Below are 15,302 nucleotides of genomic sequence, written 5' to 3' on the forward strand. Positions count from 1 at the left end.
ATCTAGGGTAAGGGAATTGATTCCAGTCATTGAAAATGAGATGTATGTTACCTTCTCCCTCTTCATGTTGACGGGAATAGTACAAAAACTACATTTTAGGTCTTACTTCTCAAAAAATTGTACCATTGTCACACCTGTTATTTGATTCATATCTTTAGACAAATTTGCATTCATATGCAAATTACCTCACTTCAAAGACGAGCCGAAACATACTATGTATGGTGGGCCGAAAAGCTATTTTCAATTTAATCAAAATTGGTTCGAAATTACCAGAGATATGGTACCATAAAACAGTTTGGTGCACAGGTATGCTAGCCTTCAAATACCCAGTGAAAGCTCCTCCCACATCCAATGAAGGCTAGATTTTTAAATGCCCCTGCTCAGAAGGGTTAAGGCCACAGCTGCTTCCTTCCCACTCTTAGTTCTTTCCTATCCCATCGTCGGCATAAAACTTATCTGTGTCGGTGCGACGTAAACTAAATAGTAAATAAAAAAATAAGAAAAGCCCTCGGAATCAAACCACGGTTGCCGGAATGACCGCCAAGTAGCTAAGCCGCTACACCATCCTGTTCCTCAATAGTAATGTGTTGTAGCCTATATATATATATATCGTCGCTGGGCAAAGGAAACCTCACAACTTCTGTAGAGTAAAGTTTATGGGAAAAGCCCAAAACTGAGCCGTCAACAATGGCCGGAGAACTGTTCCTGGCATTTTCAGTGCTTAATGATAGCCCATTTATTCGACCATTGGAGTCTTCTGTTCCCTACTCGAGCAACGCAGCAAGCTTTCACGGTAGAGAAACGTGGTTTTCTTGTGAGTGGGATTACGAATGTTTTCATTGCCTAGCAACGATATATATACGAGTATAATTATTAATGCAATAATTACTATTTTATTATATAGCCTACACTACTATACTGAAGAAAAATTGAAGTGAATGAATGGATTTCAAAACAAAAAATTAAAAAAAGAGCAGTGATGTTTAATTAAACATTTTTACATACCTAGTCAGTGGGAGGTACAAAATGAGACATACAGTATTTTAGAATGAATAGTTTTGAAAAGGGAGTCATTGTGGTGGTAGACAAAAACACTAAATCAGAACAAGATTTTATTGAAAATGAGCAGGCTCAACTCTTTTCTGAACTGCTCACCGACATTAGAAGCTACAACAAATTTGCGTACCCCCTGAAGCAACCCCCATACCACACTTTGAATACCACTGGCTTAGATCCTTTCTAACAGAACAAATATGATCTGGACCACCATAACTCAATTGGATATAGCAACCAATGCGAAATCGGGAGGGTGTGGGCTAGGATCCCACTCGTGTCCGGTTGGCCATTTTTGTTCTGTACGTAACGATATCTTCAATATGTACTATATGTGCTGAACATGATCTAATATGTTGAAAGTTTATTTCAAGTACAGTGTGTTCATGAAAATGAAATATTGATCACTTGTTCCCTTATTCGTATAAAACAACGTGTGTAGGGTTTGAAGGTTGGTCAAATGTTCACAATAATAATAATTTCATGTGGCTATTTCTAGCCGAGTGCAGCCCTTGTAAGGCAGACCCTCCGATGAGGGTGGGCGGCATCTGCCATGTGTAGTTAACTGCGTGTTATTGTGGTGGAGGATAGTGTTATGTGTGGTGTGTGAGTTGCAGGGATGTTGGGGACAGCACAAACACCCAGCCCCCGGGCCATTGGAATTAACCAATGAAGGTTAAAATCCCCGACCCGGCCGGGAATCAAACCCAGTACGCTGACCATTCAGCCAGCGAGTCGACAATGTTCACAATGAATGTATAATATGCTGTACAGTTGCCACCAAAACAGGCTGTTTTTATTATTTAATGGATAGTATTGACACATCTGGCCTTGCTCACACTGCTCATTATCTGGCAGAAGTGGTAGTGGCTGTTAACAGCATTTAAAAATATGGAAAGGACTTTGTGCAAAGTTCATTGTGTTGATACAGATAATGCTGCCAACATTTCAAAAATGTCTCTTTTGCTTGAAAATGAAGATTTCGTTATCATCACTTGTGGATATTTGGCACATGTACTTTTTTTTTTCCTTTTCTTTCTATTTGCAAAGACCCCACACTGGCAGCTGCGCAGTAGCATGACTGGGGAAGAGATGTCATGCGCATACCGCCATGTTGAGGGCACTCCTGAGCTCGCCGAGGAGATCGTAGTATGGAATATATGCATTAATTTACATTAACACACGCATGAAAACACATGTCATTATTATTATTTATATGATAACACAGTAAGAACGGATGTTAATTAGGTACATAGAAAATATTTTTAAAACGGACAGCAATAGAAAACAGAAGATTGTCAGTTCGCAAACAAAAAACACTGTATTGCTAATTTTAAATCACATGCCAGGCAGAAATTGTATAGAGGGAAGAAATCCGAAGTCCGAAGAGATAAAAGTGGGGCGTAAAGTGTGAAAGTCTGTGTGTTCTTTCAGATTGATTCTCGGTAAGTGTCTGACAATGTCTCATTAAGGCCTCAGGGAAACTTAGCCATTCCCAAGTAATTGACGATTTAAATTAAGAGAACAGTCCCCAAAAACAGAAAAACATATATCTGTACATGAAATTGATAACCTTAAAAAAGACCTTGTAGATACAGGCTTATAATGAGCATGCTGTAGACTTGGGCCTAAAAAATGTTCGGAATAACATATTTAACCATTCTTTTTCTAAAAAAAGATGTGAAAAAGGAAAAATTAAGACTTATGGTACTTATAAAGAATTTTTCAGAAAATATTCAATAATTTGGCACAGTGGATTGCCTTAAATCTATACAAGTTTTATCAAGCTTTATCAGCCACATTTTCCGGATTTTATGCCGATGTTTTTACAATTATTAGTACCGTACACAGTGTGTAAAAATTTTTTTTTTTTTTTTTCCAGAATAGCTGTTTATTTCCTAAGAATTATCACTCAGTAAATTGAAAAAAGGCCAAGAATAAGAAGTCTACACATCCAAAATTCCATGTCCACACGTTCATCGAATCCACCATTCCAATAATAATAATACTTTCTCAAATGAATGAGGTTGGCAAACCAACAAAGAATATCATACAATATATATTAAATATTTATGTAAAGTTGCTTTACATCACACTGACACAGATAGGTCTTGCGACGACGATTGGATAGGAAAGGGCTAGGAGTGGAAAGGAACTTTGCTTTCTAAATGTAAGAGAAGTATAATAGGTTATCTGCAATAGGCCAACACATACATGACTCAAAACATAATTTCACCACCATAGAACAAGACCTAGAAATTCTCAAGAACATAAACAAAGGCCCTTTACTCGATGTTACGGAAAACTGTTTTATTCATTTAGACCAATTTTTCAATCCCAATCTAAACCTCAATGGAATTTCAGAAAAACCTAATATTCTTTTCGACTTCCTAATCAAAGTCTTTAGAGGCATCAAATCCACAAAGAAGAAATCGATCTTTTACACTCTGCACAACACTCTATGTCGCACACTACCACCACTCCATCCCCCTGACCCGCCTTAAACTCCGCCTTCTCATCCCTTCCACTCCCCTCCTCTCTCCCCCCCCCCTCTCATTTTCCTGCCCTTCCCACCTCACCTCCACTCACACTCAACTTACTCACATCCATCTCACTTGTCCACAACCCTTCTCACAACATACAACCAGCATGCTGAACAAGGTGAGTCCCATATTCCATCACATTCGGCCGCGAACCCATTTTTAGCTATCCATTCCATTAACTTAGCTTTTCTTCCTTTTAAGCTTCATCACCTATGTTGAGCTGAGACAATCTCAAAATTCAGCCTTATTCAACCACTCAACGTCAGGTGTACCGGCCTTAAACAAATATTTGATGGTCTTGCCAACCACACACAACACTGGACCTGGACTTACATATCTCCATTGATAACAACAGAAGAGTGAACAATTTTACCGCATCGTTTTATTATACTAAGACTTTTACTCTCATTCATCAGACCAATTTTATTGTACAATACCTACCTGCCTCATTAGACTATAACGCCTCTATGTGTTATATTATGCCATCATATTTTACTCATTATTCATCTAGTTCTTAATGTAAAAACAGTCAATCATTTGTACTTTGCAATGCATGTATAATTTATACAATTTTATGTTATGTACCCTGCCCACTTTGTGATTTCTAGCTGATGATGACGCCATTAAGCGTCGAAACCTGTACTAGTAATAATAAATAACATGTTATGAACACCTTGTACAACACACTTTTTATTGAATAGGTTGAACCTTCTTTAATTCTAATTGTGAATCTCAGTTCAATTTGGGAAAATGAAGTTCTTAACTTATAATGCAAAGAACAAAACTCGGTAAACCCTTCAGGTTTGAAAACCATGTTTGAAGGCCCTAAAACCAACCGTTATGGAGATATTGGAACCACACTACCCCCTGCTCTAGGAACCGGATAAAGAAACGAACGGCCGTAACCATGGCAACGTCAGCTCCAGGATTCTACAGCAGCGAGATTATGCATGTACGTTTGGGCATAGCTGCCAACCAAAATTGATACACATATAACTTACTATCTGGAAAAAATAAACTGTTGTGTAAGATGCTCATAGCAATCCTTTGGGCGGGGATGGAAAGGGAGTGAAGTATAAAAATAATAGCCCCGGAGATCTCCGTAGTACAGTGACCAGTGGTTGCCGACGGGCCTCCGTTTTTACGTACTGGCTTAGGTTTCAGCATTTTACGGAGTCTGTTACCTATAGTTTAAACTATTTTCTATCAAACCATGGAGTAGTAGGATCACTGATGTTATTAGTGCCGATATTTTGGTCCACTTTTACAATCATTGGAACCATGAAACCTATATACTGTACACACTTGTCAGTTGCGCCCATGACTCGAAAAAATTTCTCAACATTTATACTCATATTCATTATATGATGTGCGACATGAGTGACAAGCCCTGAGAATTATAATTCTCGATAATTATAGTAGTTTCTTTTATGCATCACGTATTTCCTTTATCATTTGTAATAGTTATGAAATGTCGGATCAAACAAACACATTCAATAATATTTATATTTGTGGTACTATCTGGCGAAAGTATACTTACACTAAACCTGCAGCTTTGTGAAGGGAGCAGGTATATCTAGGTGAGAATGAAGGAAAAAGCATGGTAGCAAAAGATCTTAGAGGTCGACGCTAATTAGGAACGAATATTTAGAGGCCCCCATGAAGAAAAGAAGAAGATACACTATAATTCCAAACATAACAAATAATTTCTACGTACTTAAGTAAATACACCAGTGATGTAAACATCTAATGAAGTCAGTCACACCGATAGTATGAGTAACTAAAGCCAGTTTCTGATAACCCGTATGAAGAACGGGTACTTCTGCTAGTAATTCATAAATCCGTTATGCTTTCTGAATTCTGCTTAAAGATGTAGTTTTAATATTGTATGCTAGTCATTAATTATTTTGTGCTTAGTTTATTAGCATTGCAATAATGAAGCAACATTTATGTATTAAATCAGTATACTGGAGACTAGATTTCTCAAAATATAATACAAAAATTTGTAATTCTGCTTTTAATTTGCCGGTGAAACATAAATATTTATTTTTCTTCGAGTTGAAAATGAGCATATATAGTTAATATTAGCATATATAGTTAATATTAAACCACAACTGGTTTAAATGAATTTAAACTTTTGGGCTGAGTGGCTCAGACGGTTGAGGCGCTGGCCTCTGACCTTAACTTGGGAGGTTCGATCCTGGCTCAGTCCGGTGGTATTTGAAGGTGCTCAAATATGACAGCCTCATGTTGGTAGGTTTACTGGCATGTAAAAGTACTCCTGCAGGACAAAATTCCAGCACCTCGGCATCTCCTAAAACCGCAAAAGCAGTTAGTGGGATGTAAAGCTAAGAACATTATTATTATGAATTTAAACTAAGTATATGAAGTTAAATCTCGTTTAAGCAAAATAAAAAGATTTAAACTGTTTTATTTTTCTTAGAGAGAAACATGTTTTTTCCAAACCCGTTATGCTGTATGCGGCCAAACAAACAACACTGAAATGTTATTTAATAATTCTGGAACAATGTGTGTTCAAAAAGTGTGCCATCATGTGCCATACTTCGTTCATAATGTTTCTGAAGATTATTGAACATGATGATGAGCAAAGGTTATTGTAAGGACACAGAAAATTATGTTATTTTCTCGTGTAATTTGGGAGTATTCGTAGGTGGGCCTTCTTTCGTGATTCTTTCAACATGCCCCATAAGAAGGCATCTGGGGTCGTAAAATTGAGGGAGCAGGAAGAGTACAGGAATGGAGTTCAACGAGAAACTAGGCACTGTCCAAAGTGTCGTTGCAGAAGGATAAGTGACCCATGTGCAGTGTGGGCTAAAGTTCATTCGTACTGCATCCATTGTCGTTAAAAGGGTAAATTTCGGGCATGACAAAAACAATGCAAATCGTGCACAAACGAGGTAAAAATACGGTCACTGTAGAGTACCTTGTCCACAGTTTTTAGATTCTGTGCAGCATCCTCTACGAAATAAGGGCCCATGATTCTTGTTCGTTGTGACTGTTGGGTGCCTTGTTGTCCCTTTTTTGTTGACATAAGACGGATCCCATTTTGCGGAACTTGTCAGCGACAGAAAAAATCACTCTTATTTGGTGCCTCCTTATTAAATCACTCCTCATACTGTTCTTTAACGTAAAGCATGCTCGGCCATTCACTCTGTATGACCAAAAATAATAATCCACATTAAGTAACTTCTCCTCTGTTGTGAGAACCATAATTGCAGAAATCAACACAACATTGAATACACAGTGTCAAACTATTATGTGCAATAAATAAATACTTTGTTGAGGGTAACTTCGACATCAGATGAGCAGAATCCGTGAACACCGGCGATGCCAACAATTGGCAAAAAAGCGTGGCTCATACAATCAATTCGTACGCACCGAATATTGTGAATGCCGATGAAACTGCACTGTTTTTTTTTAATGCCGAGGCCAAACGGAGGGAATTGCCAGCCGGGAAATCATACAAGTGGGGTCATTGCACTGTGTTGCAATACATACAGAAGCGAGAAACTTCTTCCCCTCGTTATAGGGAAGTTCAGTAAGCCACGATGTTTTAAGGGCGTCAGGCACTTTCCATGCAAGTACAGGACATCTAAAATGCATTCTGTACAGTAATCCAATGAATAAAGGACTTGCACAAGGGAGCCAGCATAATTTGTCCTCGTCTTTGAATCGTGCTGGGGGTCTTTCGATGCGTGCGGTTATGTTTGCCAGTGATTTATTCAAGTGCATTATTTGACTAATGTAAATGCACCTTGTTGGATACATTTCAGGAATAGATTTTTTCAAGACATTTGAAAGGTTTAAACTGTGAATCAGGGTGATTGCGTGCATTAATGCGTCTTAGAATACTTTGTGACACGGCAAGTGTTCGCATTTCTGAATTACGAGATAAGTACCATGGCGGGAAATCGTACAAGGATAGGCGAGTCACTGTACTGTGTTAGAATGCAGACGGAAGTGAGAGACTTTCTCCCCTCATCATAGGAAAGTTCGATAAACCACAATATTTTAAGGGCATCGGGTACTTTCCATTCAAGTACAGGACATCTAAAATGCATTCAGTTCAGTAATCCAATGAATAAAGGACTTGCTCAGGGGAGCCAGCTTAGATTTCTCCTCGTCTTTGATTCATGCTTTTGTTTTCTTTCGTTGTGTGAGGTTATGTTTGTCAGTAAGTTATCCATGTGAATACTGTATTGTGAATTTGAATACTGTAAATGCACCTTGTTGGATACATTTTGGAAATCGTTTTTTTCCATGGCATTTCAAACTTTTAAACTTTGAATCAAGGTTAATTGCATTTAGTACAGGTCTTAGAATATTTTTTGATGCAGCAAGTGTTGGCATTTCTGAATTAAGAGTTGGCTGTTAATTCGAAATCACATAATTCGAAGTCCAATTTTTGCCTCCCAGCTACTTTGAATTAATGAGGTTTTGCTGTAATTTCATTGTTGTTTATTTTGCTGCATAATTTAGTTACATGATTTTAGTTAGTTATGCTTATATTTTGTAGTTTACAGATGGTTCCTATTTTCTTTTGATCAAGGTTTGTATTTTGATAGATCTGTAAAATTATATACACTTTGTAGAGCAGCCATGGCAAAAATGTGGCTCTCAATTACATTTTGACTCGCTGTACATTTCTCTTCTTCCCTTACACCTCCAACTCCTTCCCCTCTCTGGCTGGTCGTCAACCTCGTTTATATTTGTATTTGACATGATGCTAGTGGTAAGACTGGAGGTTCATGTACTCTTTAGGTTTTCTCATGTGTTATGCATGTTACGTTACCTAGATACACAGTGAATGGTGCACAATCATAGTTTTGCTAAGGTTGATGTAGAGTATACCTGTGAGAATAATTCTCTAATTATAGTAACACTAATTTTATTTTCTTCTAAATCCTGTTGATCACTAGGCACGAAGGGTGCTAGAATTTTGCTTCGGGAAGAGCTCTTGTGACAAGGCAGTAATGGGAGTAATGTTTTAACGCAGGTCTTTCACATTTAAGTTCATAAGGTTAATCTTTTGTAGCAAAAATCTATCCCACATCCTTATCAATCTGACAGCTTATAGGAAAGAGATAATTGCATGTTTATCTGAAAATGAATAAATTGGTTTATTGTTTGATAAGCAGAAGATAAATGAAGAATTAAATTGTCTGTATTTGGCCTAAACACTATTGTACCACACCATACTTGAATATTGTGTGATCATTTTAATGTTTCAGATTCAGGAACTGCCATCTCCTATTGAATCAGACCATTCTTTCTGCTCAGGTGGTGGTCCAGAAGAGAAAATGACGATAGCATGGCGTTACCAGAACTTGCGTTCAGTTCAGTCATCTCCTGGTGGACTTCAGTTGGGGCATCACTTTGATTTAACAAGGATCATGCCACCTGATATGTTGAAAGATGTTTCTATCACTTCCTGGAATGGTCCTGCTGAAGGCAACAATAATATGATTGGTACGATGTTACGTATTACTAGCTTAAGTGCTCATTCTTTGCATACCTCTCTGAGTGACTCAGGCGGTTGAGGCACTGGTCTTCTGGCCCCGACTTGGCAGGTTCGATCCTGGCTCAGTCCAGTGGTATTTGAAGGTGCTGAAACACATCAGCCTCATGTCGGTAGATTGACTGGTATGTAAAAGAACACCTGTGGGACAGATGGGACAGAATTCCGGCACCTGGGCATCTCCAAAAGACGTCAAAGTAATTTGGGGGGGGGGGGCATAAAAACAAATGACATTATCATTCTTTGCATACGTTGTAAAAAGGGATTAAAGTAGTTTTAACAAATTATTTCATGTATAGTTTTCATTTTAGCATACAGATGCAGTCATTTTGTTTCTTAATATTCTCTGTTTTTTGTTTCCTTTTTATTATATTTTTCTGTTAATTTTATAAAACGTATTTGTAAACTTTTTTTTTTGCCACTGGAAAGTGTAGAACATGCCATATAAAGTTGGCTGCATTGACCAAAACACATCTCATACATGTCATAGAATGTATGTATGTCCTTGAGACAAACATTGTAGAACAGTGAATTAAATTATTAAAGAGCAAAACACATTAGGTCTTTTGGTATGGACTAGAAAAAATTTTACTTTCATAGTCCTGTTGCAGTCTCATGCTTTGCTTCGACAATATGCGATTGAGGTATGGGCAATGCTTGCACAGTAGAGTCGTTAATCCGAACTAGTTGGGACTGGAGTCTGTTCGGATTACGAAATTTTCGGATTAACCGGAAAATATTTTCTAATAATAATGTTGTTATTTTTACGTCCCGCTAATTACTTTTACGGTTTCCGGAGACGCCTAAGTGCCAGGATTTTCTCCCACAGGAGTTCTTTTACATGCCAGTAAATCTACTTACACGAGCCTGACGTATTTGAGCACCTTCAAATACCACCGGACTGAGCCAAGATCGAACCTGCCAAGTTGGGGTCAGGAAGCCAGTGCCTCAATCGTCTGAGGAAAATAGTTTCTACATTACAGTACATACTGTAATTTGAAATGTCCATTCTTTAGCAGTTACATTAATGAAATACAAAATTACAGTAGGGTAGTTAAGAACCCGTAGAGGATAAAATGACTAAAACTAAGTTAAAACGTGTTTCCTAAAACTGCTAAAATACGGTAACGGGTCACACTTTTGTATTGTGCCTGGGATGCAAAGAGCTGCTTGTGATGTTTATTTAATAGTTCTACCATTCTCTCAGTGGTAGCGCTGCAAAACGCAAACACGGGGCTCACCGCAGCACGCCACAGTTGTGAAAGTCTCTGGGTGATTCTGCCTCCTCAGTTAGCTGCTGGCTTTGTCTCAGCTTATTAGCAGCACTATACTGTAGTAAATTCAGTTAAGTTAAGGCTTGAAAATGGCAGGCAAATGAAAGCACAGGTCTTGTACTCTTAAAGAAACACTTGAAGTGCTGAAACGGTTGAATAAGGGTGACAGTGTATCAAAATTATCTGTCGAGTTTGGTGTTAGAAATGCTACGATTTCCGGCTGGAAGAGAAATCCTTTTTATAATCGAAAAGTTTTGTACAGCATCATCAACAGACATCCTTAAAATCCGTCAAACATTAAAAGTGTCCAAATTCAATAAACTGTATGAAGTGCTTTATTTGTGGTTTTCACAGGAGAGGCAAAAAGGTACTCCGTTAAGTGGACCTCTTGTTCAAGAAAAGGCGTGTCATTTAAATACATTATTGAATGGAGATGTTTCATTCACTGCCAGTACTGGATGGTTCGATAGATGGAATAAAAGGCATGGAAGACATCAGTTAACAATAACAGGAGAACCTCAGGTGATCGTGCCGCTGCAGAAGATTACATCAGAAATTTAATGACTTGGTAGCATCAGGAGATTATTCACTGCAACAAGTGTATAACACTGATGAAATGGGTTTACATTTCAAGGCCCTTCCCAGTAAAAGCCTTGCCTCTGCGGAGGAGTCTCGTGCATCTGGGTTTAAGATGAGTAAGGAACGTGTTTCTGTATTAGCATGTAGTAATGCTGCAGGAACAATTAGATTGCCCCTAACGGTTATTGGCAAATCAGCAAAACCAAGGGCATTTAAAAACTGTAACATGAACACTCTTCCAGTTTACTACAGAAATCAAAGAATGCATGCACAACTTTTCAAGGAATGGTTTGAAAAACAGTTTGTTCCCTCAGTAAAAAGTTTTAGTGTAATAAGTTGTTTGCCTTCTCGGGCATTGCTCTTAATTGACAATGCTCCATCACACCCAGCAGTGAGTGAATTAACTTGCGGTGAAATAAAAGCAATTTTCTTGCCTCCTAATGTTACATCGATATTGCAGCCAATGGACCAGGGTGTTCTGCAAAATGTAAAACTTGTGTATAAACGGAAACTTCTTAGGTACGTGATTGAGAATGACAGTTCACTTACTATTCTTCAAAAACTGAAGAACGTGAATGTAAAGGACGTGGTTTACTGGGCAGCAGAGGCATGGGAGGGTGTGAAGTGAGCAGTTCATGAGGAAAATGTGGAAGAAATTGTGGCCGAGTCTCGTATTCATCGAGAGTCCAACGGAAGCGTCTGCAAATGTCAGTCTCCTTGAATACGTTCAACAACTTCCTGGGTGTGAGGAAACCAATGAAAATGACATTAACGAGTGGATGGAAGTTGACTGTCATCATTTACAGACAGACCAAAAAATTGTAGCCATGGTGGAGAAAGTATCTGGAATTGATGAGGAACAGAGTGACGACGAAGAAGACCACAATGAGCAACTAGTGTCACATTTAGATGCCGCAGCCGCCTTAGAACTTGCTGTACACTATGGCGAGCAACACTCCGCTGCTACGCCCACTTATGTGATGTTTATGAGACGCTGGTTTAACACTGCATCTTCGAGTAGGTTCCAATCGCAACGGCAAAAGAAATGAACAGACTTTGTAAAGATAAATGATCAGTGATTGACGGTTTATGATGTGTAATTGTGTTTACATTAAGTTATTCTAGTAAAATATGACTAATAAAATGTAAGTAAATCTTCATTCTATAATCTTTCATTTCGGTAAGGAGAATTTTTTTAAAAATTGAATATTTCAGTTCGGATTAACGGGACTCTAGTGTAATACCATTAATTATACAGCCAGTCTCTGTTATGAATGATGTGAAAGTGTCACTCATAAGGGTTGGTGTGTACGTACATTTTGGTGGGCTTAGTAGACTGATATGCAATAGTAAATTCTGGCTTGGTGAGAAAAGCAACGGGAAAATACTACACTCCTAATTTGCCTAGTACACCTTTTATAGGCTGTCTGTGGCAGCTGTAATGGGACTGTTGAGGATCCAACCAGCATTCTGGTTAAGTACTCAAAATACAGATAATTTTTGTGATATACAAGCTCACAATTTGGTCTTTTAGTGGGAACAGGGGCAAGACACCTGCAATTAAATCTATCGAAGAGCGTCTGTGTAGACCATATTGTCCCTTAAGAATTAATACCGCATAAATGGCAAAACTTGAAGTTTACAAGAGAGAGAAAAAAACTTTATTTTCAAAATAATACAAAATAATTGGGTTATTTTATTTATAATGTGATGTAAACGTGTCGCTGGACACTCAGATAATGCTATTAAATTAATATTTATTTAATTCAATAGCATCAGTTGCATGGTATTGGATCAGTTACATTTTCAGAGAACAATGACTTATGTGGTATTGGATTCAATAATGAAATTGATAAAACTTAATTGATTAAGTTATTTTATTCCAGTATTGAACACAAGCATTGGAACATTCCAGAACGAAATAGAAGTAGCAGAAGTAGGTTTTAATTTCAATGGTAGAGAAAAGAGCCTGGTTTAAACTGTGTATTTCTATCGGCTCTCTAGCCAAATCATTTAACTCAGGGTTTCCTGCCTCGCGTTTGCAAGTTCTTGCCTGATGCATTGATTTTGGAGTGACTTATAATTTGGATCTTAAAGGAGATGGAGTTGCTGTATACTCGTTGTTGGTTTCGAACCCACCATCTCCCAGATGCAAGCTCAGAGTATATTCTTTATCTTTATTTATGCCTTTTCCATTGTGGTTCCTGCTAGTTCTTTCTTCCCCCTTAAATACCTCTTGATATTGAAGACTCGATCAAGTTCGGTTAATATTTATGCTCTGTAATGGTTTGCAGTGTCATGTTACAGGTATTTTCAGAAATCCTCTGTATGCTGAGCTTTTGGAATACGTAAGAAACAAGATAAATGCTGGTCAGTTTGATTTCTCTGCCATTCCCGATAAGAGAAACCTACTTCGGGTAGCCATCCATTCTATAGGCTCTCCTCTGTGGGATCCAACTTCAGGAGAAGATCTTCTCCTCTTCTTTTACTCTTTACGAGCATTGATGCGATCATCGTACGCTGTGTGTATGGTATCCGTTCCATCACATATTCTAGAGGTATGTGCGTGTTCTCTTTATTTTATGTTATTCTTTCAAATATATTGTTAAAAGTTGTTTTAGTTCTTTGTAAGAAAATCATGTTACTTTTATTATTTAATTTTTTCCTTTCATTCCCACAGATAATGGAAGGTATTTTTAGTTAATATTTATGTTTTGTGATGTATACAGCTGTATTAAAATATTAAAGAATTGATAATGTACAGGCTTCTTGGTTGTAAAAAAAAAAATGTTATGTTTTACCCTAACGTTTCATTGAGCTTGGGGAGCTGGAATGGTATACCTGAGATGCTGATCAGTACCATCTTGATTCAAGAAAAATGTACTCACCTCTCCACAATACAGGGATTTCTGAGCACTTAATATGGACTTTTATCCCTCCTGTCCATCCTGTCTCTCCCTTGGCGAGCATATGTCCAGGATGAGGAATGCACCATTAGCCATACTATTTTATGAATCATTACAAATTTCGTTGTGATACATATTGACAGTTATCAGCTTCAAAATCCAGGGTCTTTTTTTATTTTTTTATTTTATGTTTAAGCTTTGATCGACGCTCAGAGCACAGCGCGGCTGGCACAACGACACTTGGTCGCTGGCTGGTATAACGTGTGCCTTTCCTCCCCACTACATCGCGGCAATTCAGATATATAGAAAGCTATTTCTAGTGAAACTATTAGTCTAAAATCTACCTGGCATTACATTTGATGTTCAAAATGTTGCCCTTCAGCTGTCAAATACACCTTACACCTTGCAGACACTTGGCAAATCTCAGCCTATGTGATGTTCAAAATAACTTGTGCATGTTCTTTTGTAGTTCTTCTCTTGTGTGAGGATTGTTCACTTACACTTTTCCCTTCAGCATCCCCCACAGGTAATAATTACAGGGATTTAAATCACCTGGCGAGTTTACCGTGCGCTTAGAGACGCACAGCTGTGAGCTTGCATCCAGGAAATAGTGGGTTCGAACCCCACTGTCAGCAGCCCTGAAGATGGTTTTCTGTGGTTTCCCATTTTCATACCAGGCAAATGCTGGGGGCTGTACCTTAATTAAGGCCACACCCACTTCCTTCCCATCCCTAGCCCTTTCCTATCCCATCGTTGCCATAAGACCTCTCTGTGTCAGTGGGATGTAAAGCGAATTTTAAAAAAAGATTTAAATCGGTAGATCTAGTGGGATAATTAACCACATGATCTTCGAAAACTTCCCTTATTGTCTCCATAGACCGATCAGCTGTGTGTACTGTTGCATTATCTTGGATGAAAAAAGAAAAATGCAGTGTGATGATTTTAATAGGAAGATAGTAAGAGGTGTAATTCAAGAATTTTATGTAGTCCAGAAGAAAGTGCCTACATGCCCCAAGCTTTTGAGTGTCATCAAGAAGAAAATCAATTTTCCCTGGGTGTTTCAACCTTGAAGCGAATTTTTAATGATACAGGATTTAAATGGAAGAAGTGTCAAGAGTTTCATAAAAATTTAGGTGGAGCACACAAACATTGTCAGTTGGCACTGAGGGTTACAAGAACTATGCAACGTTACAGAAGAGATAATCGTTCCATTGTTTATGTAAAGAAACTTGGTAGATTTGTTTGCTTGTTTTTATGTGGCCTCTGAAGAGGCCTGGTGCAGGTCTTTCGAGTTGACGCCATATAGGCGACCTGCGCGTCTATGAGGATGGGGCTCTGCCTATGATGATTTCTAATGATGAAGACACCCAGCCCCCCCCCCCAAGCCATCGGAATTAACCAATGAAGG

General features: G+C 38.2%; 1 protein-coding gene across 1 annotated transcript in view; it reads left to right on the top strand.

Moving 5' to 3' along the window:
- Elp4 (Elongator complex protein 4) overlaps nucleotides 1–15,302 on the top strand; it is a 93,515-nt gene that overhangs the window by 54,987 nt on the left and 23,226 nt on the right. The window contains exons 4-5 of the mRNA XM_067144578.2: nucleotides 8,849–9,086; nucleotides 13,296–13,546. Of these exons, the coding sequence (XP_067000679.1) occupies nucleotides 8,849–9,086; nucleotides 13,296–13,546 (489 nt within the window). The remainder of the gene's footprint in view (nucleotides 1–8,848; nucleotides 9,087–13,295; nucleotides 13,547–15,302) is intronic.

The sequence above is a fragment of the Anabrus simplex genome, chromosome 3 (genome assembly GCF_040414725.1).
Source record: "Anabrus simplex isolate iqAnaSimp1 chromosome 3, ASM4041472v1, whole genome shotgun sequence".
Lineage (NCBI taxonomy): Eukaryota > Metazoa > Arthropoda > Insecta > Orthoptera > Tettigoniidae > Anabrus > Anabrus simplex.